This window comes from Hyposmocoma kahamanoa, unplaced genomic scaffold (assembly GCF_003589595.1).
Source record: "Hyposmocoma kahamanoa isolate Upper Pololo Valley unplaced genomic scaffold, ASM358959v1 80, whole genome shotgun sequence".
In the NCBI taxonomy this organism is placed as follows: domain Eukaryota; kingdom Metazoa; phylum Arthropoda; class Insecta; order Lepidoptera; family Cosmopterigidae; genus Hyposmocoma; species Hyposmocoma kahamanoa.
This window is the reverse complement of record NW_020654051.1, coordinates 8,578,265-8,593,447: the sequence shown is the minus strand read 5'-3', so window position 1 is coordinate 8,593,447 and position 15,183 is coordinate 8,578,265. Positions and strand designations below refer to the sequence as shown.

At 35.9% G+C, this 15,183-nt stretch overlaps 1 protein-coding gene across 4 annotated transcripts in view; it reads left to right on the top strand.

Annotated features, from left to right (window-relative positions):
• Positions 1-14,679, top strand: part of LOC113233735 (protein CLEC16A homolog) — a 32,312-nt gene extending 17,633 nt beyond the window's left edge. For 3 of the 4 annotated variants that reach the window (XM_026468919.1, XM_026468920.1, XM_026468921.1), the window contains 6 exons: positions 5,514-5,674; positions 8,182-8,340; positions 9,426-9,567; positions 9,732-9,831; positions 10,712-10,844; positions 12,400-14,679. In XM_026468919.1, the coding sequence (XP_026324704.1) occupies positions 5,514-5,674; positions 8,182-8,340; positions 9,426-9,567; positions 9,732-9,831; positions 10,712-10,844; positions 12,400-12,522 (818 nt within the window). In that variant the 3' untranslated portion in view covers positions 12,523-14,679. Of the gene's footprint in view, positions 1-5,513; positions 5,675-8,181; positions 8,341-9,425; positions 9,568-9,731; positions 9,832-10,711; positions 10,845-11,479; positions 11,597-12,399 lie in introns of those variants that run through there. The other variant, XM_026468922.1, reaches the window with a different exon arrangement.
• The last annotated feature ends 504 nt before the right edge of the window (positions 14,680-15,183 follow it).

The window sequence follows — 15,183 nt, the reverse complement described above, 5'->3', positions numbered from 1 at the left end:
CGTACGCCTTGGCAATTTAATTAATAAAAATTAATTATCTACATTTTTTCGACCAAAATATTATCTTAACTATGAAAGTTTAGTACATGTTACCTGCCTGCAGTCAGTGAGTTTCCTTTAACACTCAATCACTGCACTTTTACAACATTAACAATGGACAGCATTCAAAATAGTATTGATGCTTTGGCTGCAACATTTGCCTCAAAGTTGGCAGCAGTTGAAGAGAGGTTGCAGATGGTCTCCCCTGAGAAAGTGCCCTCCGTCAACTCAATTGCTGCAGAGTTTAAACAGCTCCAGACTTTTGTGGTGTCATCTTTCAGCAACATTCAGAAGCAATTGTCCATTCTGACAAATGAATGCGACGACATGGAGATGCGTAGCCGCAGGAAAATATTGTTATTCCATGGAGTACCAGACGCTAAGGATGAAGATACCCTTGAAGCTGTTACAGGTGTCATTAATAAGCATCTGAGTTCGCTATGCCTGCGGCCGGTACACATCAGTCGTGCCCACAGGATGGGGCGTTCTTCACCTAACAAACCCCGGCCCATTCTTGTGAAGTTTAGCAGTGTACAGATACGTGATGAGACATGGTTCTCGAAAACCGGCCTGAAAGGTACTGGAGTTACGGTTTCAGAGTTTCTGACAAGGAGGCGCCATAGGATTTTTGTAGCTGCTCGTGAGAAACTGGGCATTTCCAAGTGCTGGACCAGCGGTGGCCGCATTGTGGCCATAGGCGATGATGGTAAGCGACACTCTATTACGTCTCTTGACGACCTTGAGCGTATTCCGGCCGCAAATCATGCTCGGACTGTGGAGTTGCAACAAAGCAAACCAGTTGGTGGAGTCAAGGTGGCGGCGAACCCAGCTGGAGGCTCTAGGCCTAGACCACGGCGGGAACTTGCAAGAAAATAAGTGTGTTCGCTTTCTTTTGTGTGTAGCTTACGTTTATGATTTGTGTTTGTAACCTGTGTTAAAAAGGCTATATTTCTATTTTTATATATCTGCCGATCGCCGGTGTGTCGGGTATGACGCTCTTTTTCTAAATTTCATATCGGTACCTTTCACAAACTAGTAGTACCTTCTTTCTTACTTTCGTATTATAAAATTACATGTCTAACCACTTGTTTGAACAAAATCATTAAGTTTGGAATACTTCTGTCATATGACAGTTTTTTTTTGTACCAATTAATTGATTAAATAAGTTTAGATACGTCAAAACCATAACTTAGAAAGTGTATTCGAGAGTAATGTTGTCTCTTACTATTTTTACCATTATGTCCCTATTTTTGTCACAAAAACTGCTTTTTTTTTTCTCTCGTAACGATGCGTTCAGTGTGTTATTTTGTTCTCAACATTGTATGTTTGTTGCGTTCCGTTTTGTGTTTTTTTTTCTTATTCTTTGATTGAACTGTGCTTTAATTTTTGTTACATATTTTATTGTTTATTTCACTCATTGTTTTATTCTTGGCTGCTGGCGGGTTACAGATTAAACTGTCAATTTTAGTACTTATTACTACTTATATTATAAATTTAGTATATTATTATTATTTATTTATTACACCATGGATATCTCGTTATGCAATAATAGTGATTATTTTGTCTCTTGCTCGTCAGACGAGGACAGCTTTCACAGCTTACCCCCTTCCTTACATCAAAATTTGGAATCCATCTTTTCTGATGTGCCACGTAATTTTAATGATGCTCACATCAACGCACAGAGCATTCCGGCTCATTATCCTGACCTACTTGCCTCTTTTGATGTAAGTAATATTCACGCTATCCTTGTTTCTGAATCTTTTCTAAATTCTTGTCTCTCTTCTACTTCTTACTCCTTACCTGGTTTCCACTTAATTCGCAATGATCGATTAAGTTCATCTCACGGCGGGGTAGCCATTTACTTGCGTAGCTACATTCCCTTCAAAATTATTAGTAAATCTGTTCAACCACCACCTCCCAATACGGCTGAGCATCTTTTTCTTGAGGTAACGCTTTCACATGTAAAAATTCTTCTAGGTGTTTATTATAGTCCTTCTCTTACAATAGACTACTTCCCCTCCTTCGAAAATCTTCTTGAAGACTTGTTACCATCGTATGACCACACCATTATCATGGGGGATTTCAACACCTGCCTCTTGAAGAATGATGTTCGCACGAATAAACTTCATACTGTTGTCAATTCTAGTAATCTTCATGTTTTGCCCCTATCTTCAACTCATCACTTTCCTAATTGTTTGCCCTCTCTTTTAGATTTGATAGTGGTTTCCTCACTTAATCACGTCGACAAGCATGGTCAGTTTACTGCAGAGGCATTTTCCTACCACGATCTAGTGTACCTTTCGTATAAGGTTCGTCCTCCTAAGCCAAAGCCCAAAATTCTAATGCAAAGAAATTTTGCCAATATTGACATTACCAGACTGCGTGGGGATGCCAGTGCCATGGACTGGTCAGTTATTGAACAGGCCGATTCAGTTGATGAACAGTTGCAACTTTTTAATTCCTCGCTCATTCAACTGTATGATATCCATGCTCCTGTTCGTCCTGTGCGCGTCAAGCACCTTCCTGCTCCTTGGCTCGATGATGTTATCCGCAAGCATATGGGCATCAAAAACCGGGCTAAAATAGTGTTTAGAGCCGACCCGTCTGATGCCAATCGGGAAAAATATCATCAAGTTCGAAACCGCTGTAACACTATTATTAGAGATGCACAACGTCGTCATGTACATAAAGCCGTTGAAAACGGGGACCCAGCGAAGGTCTGGAGGTTTTTGAAATCTTTAGGTATTGGAAAAGTTCCTAATAGCAAAACTTCTATTGACGTTGACCTTAATCTCCTTAATACTCACTTCTCCTCTTCTTCTTCTATTGATAACAAGGTTAAGTCAGATACTCTGCAATTTCTTTCTGAATTGCCATTACCTAATATTCCTTCTTTTGAACTCAGCCAGTTCACTGTTGGTGATGTCAAGAGGAACATTCTCTCCATCTCATCGAATGCCGTTGGTTGTGATAGCATTAGTCGTAATGTGATCATTCCGCTCATTGATATCCTCACTCCTGTCATAACCAAAATCCTTAATACATCCATTTCCACTGGTACCTTTCCATCTGCTTGGAAAGATGCCCACATCATTCCTCTTCCAAAGAAAACGAATCCCTCTTCCCTTTCTGAATATCGCCCTATTTCCATTCTCCCTTTCCTCTCCAAGGTCCTTGTAAAGCTTGTCCATCATCAACTCACCCTTTTCCTTACTCGTCACAATCTTTTTAATCCTTTACAATCCGGTTTCCGCTCTGGACATAGTACGACTACTGCTCTTGTCAAAATCTCTGATGACATTCGACTGGGAATGGAGAATCATCAACTCACCGTCCTTACTCTGTTGGACTTCAGCAGTGCCTTCAACACCGTTGATTTCGACTTGTTGCTTGCGCTGTTTGATTCTCTTGGCATTTCTCGGGCAGTGACTGGCTGGTTCCGCAGTTACCTGTATGGGCGGCGACAGCGCATTCGTTGCGAGGATTCATTCTCTTCGTGGTGTAATGTTGTTGCTGGTGTACCGCAGGGCGGCGTATTATCCCCTCTTCTATTTTCTATTTTTATTAACTCCATCACTTCTTCACTTTCTTCTTCTTACCATCTCTATGCAGATGATCTCCAAATATATACACGGGCCCCTCTAACCAACTTACGTGACGCAATTTGTGCTACGAATACAGATCTTGAGAGGATCCTCACCTGGAGTCAATCATTTGGTCTCAGTGTCAACCCTTCCAAAACACAATGTATAATCATTGGCAGCCCCTGGTTCCTAACGCGTATTAATCCTTCCTTACTGCCACCTATCACGTTTGATAGCGTTCAAATCCCACTCAGTGCCACCGTTAGGAACCTTGGGGTTATTTTCGATAAGTGCTTATCGTGGAGGCCTCATGTCACTGAGTTAAGTAGGAGGGTGTTTGCTGCGCATGGGTCTCTTCGGCGTTTAGGTAATTATCTTCCCATTCCGACGAAAATCAGTTTAGCACAATCACTCCTTTTGCCTATTCTGGACTATGCAGATGCGTGCTATCCCGATTTGTCTGAATGTCTCCTCGGCAAACTAGAGCGGCTGCAGAATCTTTGCATTAGGTTCATTTTTGGGTTACGTAAATTTGACCACGTCTCCGATTTTCGCTCGAAACTTAGATGGCTACCCATTCGTCGTCGTAGAGATCTCCGCGTTTTATCCCTACTGTACACTGTCCTTTTTAATCCAACTTCTCCTGCTTATCTTAAGAGTTGTTTTGAATATCATAGCAGTACTCTCCCTCGCACCTTGCGCTCTTCTTCTACTCTTTCTCTGAACTGTCCTATCCATTCCTCAAAATACTTTTCCAACTCCTTCACTATTAGGAGCATCAAGCTGTGGAATGACCTGCCTGAGTCGATCAGACGAGCAAAGACTATTGAGTCATTTAAAATCCTAGTCAAGGCTCATTACCTTAAATTATAAATTCTACTCTGCTGTCTTATTTATTGGTTTTTTTTTTAATTTTTTTTTTTTATTTTCCTCTTCTGTGGTGATAATATATTTATTTGTATGTATTATATTAGTATTTAAGTATTTATGTAATTTATATGTTAGCAGATATTTATTATTTATTTCATTCATATATTATGATGTTTAATAATAATATCATATTTATTGCGCCCTCTATTATTATTACTACTTTTAGTTTATCCTATCACCCCAAGGTTGCCTGGCAGAGATTGCTATTTAGCAATAAGGCCGCCTGTTGTACACTGTATTTTTGATTGTGTTGTATTTTTGCTTGTTTATTGTGCAATAAAGAATATTGAATTGAATTGAATTGAAGACCAGACGTATTAGCAAGCATTAATTTTTATTTGATTTTGTAACACACAATGCCCTCTAATGATACATGATTGATATATTTGTCAAAGGTAAGAAATAATTTTGGCTCATGGTCAATATTTGAATAATAATTACAAGGAGAAAAAGTGACTGTTTCATACTAAAATGAATTAATTGATATCCACGGCCATAAACATAATTTAAACTTCTTCCAAGCTATTGATCAGCGTCATCTAGATATAAAAGATTTTGACCTTTTTCAGAGTTACGATCTTTAGTATTGAGGTTAGCAATCCTCTTGAGTTATTGATCCACGGTAAAAACAACTGATTAATACCATTTATTTATTTACACAATATATGGACTGTGACTTTATTTTTATACTAATTATTTGTTTATGGCTCATATTTCCTTGCCTGATCTCTTTTTTTTCTCTGTCTCCATCCTCCTAATCCTGTTGCCAAATTTCCTTTTTATACGTTTCTTCATTTCAAAGACAAAAATATAAAATATAAGTAGCTGAAACAATAACCGCGAAAAGCCAAAAACAAAATGCAATTGACCCGACAACAGCGAAATATTCGTAGTTTTTAGAGTTTTCCTGATGTGGTATTTACGACTTGATACTATAATACAATTTCATAATCATTGCAGATGACTCCGATCTCATATCGTGCGATATAATCCAAAAGGACGGCACGTGGCATCACCGTTTTTTAGCGGTAGATAACATTCAAATTATTCTCGTGGAACCCGACAAACAACGATTGGGTTGGGGCGTTGCTAAGCTCGTTGGTAGTTTACAGGACTTAGAGGTACGTATATGTTTATCAAAATTGTATTTACTATATTTTGAATCCATTTTTTTCAGTATGGGCCTTGTTATAAAAACACACTTCGCCAACCCGTTACGTAAATATAGATTTTTATTTTATTTTACGTATGGCACCGGTTACACTCGTCAGTCAATTTTATGTAATCGGTGCCATACGACATTATTAATAAACAGGATAAATAAATTTATCGTTACATCTACATTCTATAAGAACTGTGCACAGTAATAAAAAAAATATATAAATAATTATTAATGTTATCTTGTAAATAATATATAAAAATTGAAAAATGCCAATATTACACATTTTTCACTTAGTTTTTTTTTAATAAGTTTTCATTTTTTATATGTTATTTTTAACACAGAACATTATTTTCTAGCTAATATTCGTAAGTACCATAATAATATAGTTTTAAATTAAAAGTGTAATATAAAATGCTTGTGTAAAAAAATCTAATATTATACTCAATTTAAATCGAAAAAATAGTTTAATTGTCGATAAAGCATAATTATTATTGTAACATTTATGCGCGTACAAAATTCAAGGCGAATGTTACAGATCTATTTTTAACATTTTGCTAAATATGACCTTTGTGGTAGCTAACTGCCAGAGCGCTAAATAATGCGGCTCAAATTCGACTCCTACAAGGAGCAAATCAACAACCCCAGAAACCAAAATTTCTGTATTTTATATGTTCGGGGTGGGTGGTGTCTTCGGGAGTTAATTTCCTTGTTTTTCTTATTCATCTTATTCATGACCAACAAGCTTAATGTTGTGGTAGGTACAGCCCTCCAAAAAGGGTGTGTCCAAAGTCTGATTTTTACACGGTACCGTTAAGCTGTCTAAAAAGCTATTGTGGAGTTGGATTATGTTATGTGTTTAGTAAACAATAATTATTTGTCTGTTAGTAAGTAAAGAAACCGGAGAGAAAAATGTTGTGGTGCAACACTTGTTATAATAGACAAAAGGACTTGAAAATGTTTTTCTCTACGGACTATTACGCTATCATGTCATAAGTACTCATAAGTCACACAGATATCGCCGGTGGTGTTGTGTTCGCAAGAAATTTGTAGCTTTAACAAGGCATCCTCCGTTTTTGTACTCATGCAAAACTTTGCTGATAATTATGCGATTGCATTGCAATATTTGATTATTTTCTTTTTTAGTTTATTGACCAAAATACAGAACAAAATACTTATTTACTAATTACTAGCTTCGCTCACAAAAGGCCTTCCGGCTTTATTCGCTGCGAAGCAGTTCAGTCTAATTTAAGTAAAAATTAATATTAATAGAGCAAGAATCTTCAAAACTAACTTAATTACATCAAGCCAGGTACAAAAACATTCTCACTTACATATGCACATAATAACAAATTAAGCAAATTACAAAATAAAGTTTACATCTTCAGTTTTCAATAAATGTTACTTAATGTATGATTTACAGTGTTTGTTGTTTTGATAATTGCATATTTATTTATTTATTAAAAACAGGTACAAAAAGAAGAACTTAAATCTAGGCTGGTAACGGTGTAACAAAAACCATTTTTGGTTTACCTGTTCACCATCGCGGTAAATAAATTAAAAGTTACAAACTAAATTATTAAAAAACAATAGCAATAAAAAAAATACAAACAAAATAATAACGTGACTCATTTGTAATATTACCTAACTAAATTCTTGCTACTTAAACTGCAAGTAAAATAACAACAATGAAAAATAAAAAACAAAAATGTGGGTCAAAAATCAATCCCATCTGCTGTTTCTAGATTTACAATATTCACAGTGCACCAAATACATCAGACATTGCAGAGTTATTTTTTTGTAGGCGTAACACGGAAGTATTTTGTTGCGTTCTTTATTTTGCAACTAAACACTTTAGTTATTTAAAAAAATATTGTTTTAGTTTATGTTTAATGTTGTGTTCACTAATTTCAGTTTTGAGTTGTACAGGTAGTTCATTTATTAATTTAGGTACTTGATATTGCAATAATTGTTTTCCATATAAATTTTTATACTTTGGTATTTTTAATGTAATTTTTGACGCAGTTCGTGTGTTCAGTTTTAGTATAAAGATATTTTGTAAATTTAGATCGAAGAGGTTTTCCAAAAGCAGAATGTATTTGGACCTGATCGCGTATGGGTATAATTTTGAAATGACGTAATAACTCTAAGTCGTCATCTTGATATCTATTTTTAATATTGTTAGGTGTGATACTTTTAAGAATTCTCACTTGCAGTCTATATATAGGATCAAGATGCGATTTACGGGTGCTACCATAACTACTAAGTCCATAATATATTCTTGTTTCACCTAGAGCCTTATACAGGTACAGAAGCGTGGAATAAGCAAATAATAATATAAATTCCTTACTCATTTTGTTCCTTAATGGGGGTAACAAATATTTCCAATTTCTTTTTCCGTAATATTTATTGAATTTAGGCAGTATGAATTATTTTTGTTAATGTGGTATGACGTATTTAATTGCATAGATCCAAGGCGACAAAGACGACCCTCGTTGCCTGCACCTGACAATACACAAGCCGCGTGTGGGCGCGAGCGGTGCGCTGCCGCGCACGGTGCTGCTCAGGGCAAAGTTCAAGTTCGACGACCATATACGCAGCATGGCAGCTAAACAACGCTTGACTAAGGTGACGTTTCTCTTATCGTTATTACTAAAGCTTTAGTTATGAAACTAATGTATAAAAAAATTATGAATCACGCTATAAATCACACTCTTTAGAAACACGATTACTTGTAGTTTCCTTGTTAGAACCAAAAATCCAGAGTTATCTTTAAAAAACAAAATAAGCTCTTAGTACGGCGTAAATACTTCATGGAAGGTCATCAGTTTTTTAATAATAACAATACTACATCTTTTCTATAAAGTATACTGCGTACATTTTCAAAATGTGTATTTGTTTTAATTATACAAAAAAAAACCTAAATTCGCACGCGGTCAGCCAGCCCATACTAGACAGAGCCGCCACTTCCCCTTGTCCGCTTTAATCCTGCTTCGGCCGTCAGACGGCCAGGCTGTGTCGCTTGGGCTTTAAAAACGTATGCCACAAGCACACATACACGGTGCGCATAGAATACCTAAAATCACTTAGCGCCAGGAGCTCGGTGCCCTCTTAACGTAGTTTTAACGTAATTTATTTTTCACACTCTTTGCTGTACTGGTCAAAATGATTAGAAGATACCCGTGCCTAGCAGTGAGACGTATTGGTTGATAATGATGTAACGGATGGTTCAGATTATATATTTGAATTATTGTATTGTATTTTGTTGTATGTTTTTGATGTGAAAATGTTTGAGTAGTGTGAGCACAGACGCCATTTATGTTTGGGTCCGTAGAACTAATATTTAAAGCTATATTGTCCGTGCTGATCTATTAGAAACTATCTATTACTACGGTAGTATATTTGAAGAAAAGTTTCGTAATTTTAAGTAGAAATATAAAATAGAAAAATGTTTTTGCATTTATTATTATTCCGGGATTTCCGAGATAGGTATTAACCACTGCATGTGTATAACTTGTAGTTAAGGTAAATGTACTCTGCCTAACCTGGTATCTCGTAATAAATAAGAAAAAAGCTATTTTGGGTTTGGACCACGTATATCACTACCACGGCAGCCATATTACGGGAGCCGAACTATTCAACTATTTTTATTATTTAAGAAAGGCATTTCTAGGAGTTTCCCAAATATTTAATAAAAGCTTTCTCAATTACAGGGCCGTACTAAGTCCCGGCAAAAGAAAATGCACCAGATCGGTCGTCTACTAGAAGTGTCAGGCATAACGGCGCCTGCGCTCGCCCCGCGACATCGTCCACTTTTCGCCCGCCCTGGTTTGTCTGCTATTAGACGATCTTCAGGTACGTATTATTTAAAGTTACGACCTGAATGTATCGGACTGTACTAGCTGCGCAATTTTACTTGACTACGTAGACGGGCGTTATTGATCAGTGTCACTTATAAGGTATTCGATTGGCAATTGGTGTTACATGTCATTTGAATATACCATTTCTTTGTTATATAGGCGAAAGCGACGATACAGACCGTCGTTTGCGCAGACCCAGTGGTCACATGCTCAAAGACGGCATTGTCGTGTACCGAGAACGGACCACCAGCCGAGAAAGGTTAGTTTCCACTCTTATTCCTTCTACTGCAGAGATTACTACTGGCCTATAGTCTGTTCCAATCCATTATTTATTTAACTGCCTCCGTGGCCGAACGGTTACCACGCCGGACTGCCATGCAGAGGTCTTGGGTTCGATTCCCAGGCCGGGAGAAATATGTGTATGGCCTACATTTATTTCTCTCGTGAGTTTGGGTGTAATTTGTGGTTGTCTATGTGTGTGTCCATGGCACCCGCGACACAGGGTTTCCCTAGTGCGGGGCTATGTTGAGTGTGTGCGTTATTATTATTATTATTATTATAAACGAAAAATTAAAAAACACTTTGGTTAAAATTTTAAAGCAATCACTCATTGAATCGAATAAGTAACACTTTCACGTATACTTCGAAGATTTTGATTTGAAATCTCATCACTTTTGCCAACGTATTCATTTTAATAACATCGCAAAATCGTATTTGAAAAATGGTTGCATAGTGCTGTACGGAAAAAAACATTCGGTTCACTTAATTCAAGTTTTTGTAATCGATTAGTAAATCGAAACTTTCAATCACAATCGAACGAGTTTCTAAGTGTAAGGATTTGAAAGATTTTAAATTAAGTTTTCGGAAATTTTAAATATGTTTTTATAGGTTATGTAAGCAAAACCGCTAGTAAGACTCAATTAAACAAATCGATTCGTTTAATTAATTAATCGATTTGTAGTTGACAGTAGAATTGGCCATCACTAAACGGTGTATGGTCAGGACTTGTTTGTTTACTTTTTGTTTCAAATGGATTGAAATGAAGTATAATTGAGATATGATCATTGCTCTGTGATGCCGCAGTGAAGTAGTGACGATTAACAATCCCTAACATAGTTTGAATTTTTGTGTATCTACAGCAGCGTCTCCCGCAGCAGCAGCACCCACGGATCTCGTGAGGGATCGCCGCGCTTACGCTCCGAAGAAATACCTCTGGAGGACATCAAACGATTGAATAATGTTACTGCTACGCCGTCCACTGCTACCGTGCTGGTATAGTCGCACTTTTGAATAACATCACTATTATAGAACAGCACCACCGTTTTTTTAAAATACTGTACCTGCTAGTTTTATAATAATAATGTTTATTGTTAGAAAATAGTTACAACACACTAGTGAAGTCCCTGACACCTGAGCTAGGTTGTAACCTGTGTTACAGGAGTCAGTGTCAATATACTAATTTCAAAAGTTTCAATTGTAACGTTTATTTTTAATAAAAACAGAGCAGAGTTGTATTTCAGTCACCAATAATATTTAATTATCAGGGCAAAAGGAACTGAAGACTTTTCTGAGCTAATGAAAACATTGTTCCTCCCTCCACTTCGATGGATATTGAGGCTAAGCTTGAATAAAAAATGTCAGAATTTTTGATCGTCTGCAAGACGTCGTCTGAAGCATTTGTCAAATAATCTACGTGTTTGATAAAAATCTAGATTGCCAGCGTAATTGACAAACAAAATTGAAAATGCTGGCATGTTTTATCAAACAATACGTAAGTTGTCGCCTAAAGGCTTAGTCTGAACTACAGGTAAATATGTCAAATTTATTTGATGTTCTTTTGAGTCATTGTTTGAGGGAAACGAGTAGTTTGAAGTGTAAATTTGACAATCAAATTGTATCCTTTACAGGCTTTACACACGATGCCACTCGATTCGCGATGAAACCAAAGAGAAAAGAGAATAGTATTATGTAACATTAATAATTATGATATAGTCATCGAGTATATAACCAGAAATAGAGAAGAAATGTCATTTAATTTGTTTGAAAACTAATCTGCTATATCATTACGGTGACAACTGCGCTCCGATTGGCCAGCCAGTCCGAATTCGAAACAATTGACGAGTGTCGTCAAATGTTTCACTTCAAATCAACCAGTTTAGCTTGAGCTTTACTATAATGGACGAAAATTGAAAAATTACATATTTATGATGAAATGTGATTCCGTTTGTTTTGTAATTAGATGTATTGCTCTTTTTCCCACACCATCAAATGGAATAGCTCCCCATAGTTAGGGATATTATCTTTATTACAATAAATACAGAATATTTTTGGAATATACGAAGACGTACACACAGGTCAGTTGTTGACGCTGTACTATTTCATCTATCTAATTTGTGATTTCAGTGCAAGCGAGGGTTGATATTTAAAAGAGATATAAGACCTATGTTCCTGATGAGTTGCCAGGGATGGATGACCCTTATTTCGTCTCTATTTCTGGTTAGATACTCGATGGAAATAGTACAGTATAAGAGGTAGCTGAACTAGAGCAGCTGCTTAAAGTGAAATATCCATTTATTCATTATACATGTATGTATCACAACACAATACAGGTCAGGGTAGCTCCAGTTTGTTGACAAGTTTATGATCGTCGCTGATTGTTATAAGGTTTATTTTAAAATATAACAAAACAAAAAGGAAATGGTTTAAAAATGGTGTATTGGTAATTATTTAGAAGGTGTCTACCATCGATTTATTGTATTCTTGGTTAAATACATAAATTCAGAAATCGGCTGTCAAATAACAAACTTTTTATTTCAATCGTTGACAGAGCCAACCAAGCACATCGTCGCAAAAGAAACCACCCGTCATCGTCAAAGAAAAATCTGAAGAAACTTCGTTCATATCGGGCGAATCGCGGCCGAAACGGAAGGGCGCCGTTGAGACTATATGATATTCGCTACGTTATTAATATCATAATACTTTCACATACAAAATAATCACACTTGATGGTCATTGAATTCCTAAAACAAAACAGTCCAAACGCAAAGTTAGACGTGTCCGATTTAGTCTTCAATTATTGCTGAATTTTAAATAATGATGTAGCGGTGCTAGAGTCGACTTTTGACGTCGCAGTTCAGTATTGTCAATACAAAAAATTGCTTCTAGTTCTTCTACTGACAACACTAACATGGATATTAAATAAAAGTCGATAATAGTGAGGTCTAAATACACAGATATACCTTTTATGCCCTAAGGAAAAGACTGATATCATTTAGCATTAAACCGGGTCGGCTATATGATCATACCAGTGACGTCATGCTATGCTCTAGCGAGACAACCTGTGTAATTACGGGCTTAGAAATACTAGCGCCACCATTTCAATGTCCTAACTTCTAACTTAAGAAGTAGTTGTATTATACAAGCCAGATAATCACCGTTCCCGTCGAGGTATATATAGAGCTTTTCTCAATAAATTCAAAGAAATCATGCAAATGTTTACAAAAATAACTTTCAAATACCAACCGTACAGCTTTTTTAAAAAACTGCATTTTAAAAAACAAACACGCATTGCGCTGAAAGAACGAGCAGACCACTTTTTCTTTGGTCACTTCGATGTTGTACGCAATGACCAAATATTTATAAGTTTAACGCAGCGGTAAAAAACAGATTTCCTGGTCTACACTGGGATGTAATTTGTTTTTAATTTTGTGGTAGGACAAAAATCAGGCTCTGAGTTCATTGTTCAAAAGAAAAGCGAACATTTCTGAGCATGTTTGAGAAAAAATACTTTTCATTATACTATTATTTATGTAGACACATATGGACATTTAAATTATTCCTACATGAAATTTTACCTGTAACATAACATCTATGGTACATTTTTTGCGAAAATGAAAGCGAGAACGGATGACTAATACTGGGCCTTGATTATTATTGTCTATTTAATATCATCACTACACATGTGTACCATCGCACTATAGTCCATTTCACATAGGATGAGTCCAGTAACATTTTCAATTTTTGCGTAGCACGCATACTATTACCTAATCTCTCAACCAGGTTACAAAAAGAAATAGTAAATTTGTCATAATGTACCAAAACCAAACAATATTACATAATTTTAAATAAAAAATAGAGTATATTAAGTGGAAAGAAAATGAAATGTTAAAGATAAATCGCCCCGATAACTTGATGCGTAAAACTGAATATTTTATCCATAGAGATTTACACTATAAAATCGACAAATCGAATCGACTGTTTTGTATTTCGCGTACCAGTGCGTACGTTTCGTTGCAGTTGATTTTGTGCTTTTTTGCTGACTTTTTAATTTATTGTTGTTGATTTTTTATTTGTTATGTATTTTTTTGGTAAGTTAATAACATAATAATTGAATCCTTTCTATTTTGTTTATTACTTGTTCTTCAATTATTTCCTGTAAATCGGTTCTCTCTTCGTTACAAATTATCTCGATAAGATATTTAAATCTATTTTTGTTCGTTAGATTTTACATCATTGCATCTCTAGAAACTTCAAATTTCAAACGTCACTGGAATCATGCTATGGGAAATGAATTATAGTAGTATGAAAACGTCTTAATTGTGTCTTTGTGAGGCTAAGCGCGAAGCGCCGGTCACTAAATCTCATCCAAGCAACAAACGGAAAAAGGTAGCGGCGAGCGATTCTTGTTCCGCAAAAATTGAATTTTTAAAAGTCTTGCAAGAGACTGTAAAAAAACTGTCTGAAACTAAGGAATGGTATATAATTGGGTATGGCTAAAATTATATATAGATAGATAGAATTAAATAAAATGTCTCAGACTTGGTGTATTTTTATAAAGAAAGGTTATAAGGATCTCTAATTACGTCCTCTGTTTGTGATAGGAATACTTAGTAGTGACGTTGATTTATATTTTGAAATAATGTATTGAGGAGCCAATTGTGTTGTGCGTTTTAGTCCATTGACATGCCATATAGAAATAACTTCACTAATGTTGAGCATGGTCATAATAGGTGTATTATCTACTAAAGCGCAGTGTAGAAGAGTTGCAATGGCGTGAAGATAATAAAATAATAATAACAAATAATTTTTACAGTACAACGGTCATTCTCGGGCTAGAGTTTACTACAAAATTTCCGTGGCAATTTTTATTATTTAAGTATTCGATTTTTTATCGTACAATATTATTTAATATTCGAATATTGTATCGTGAAATATATATTAATAATTACACGATAATATACTTGAATATTTAAATAATAAAAATTGCCATTTAGTGGATTGTACATAAACTGACAAAAAACAAGAGTACAGGTCATCAATCAGTTCCCAAAATTTCTTTAAATTTAATGGCTAATAATAATAAATTTATTAATATCCGCGGTAGCCTTATGGTTTTGGACCCACCTCCTCTCAAGCAGAGGGTCGTGGCTTGCAGTTGTGAGTTTTTCGAAATTTAATTTGAAATTCAACATGAGCTTTTCAGTGAAAGAATTCATCGTGCAGCCTGCACATATCTGCAAAGCAATTTAGTGATGTGTGTAGTTCCCAAGCCGCATTAGGCCCGCTTGGGAACTACACACCAAGCCCTCCCATTGTGAGAGAAGGCCTGCGC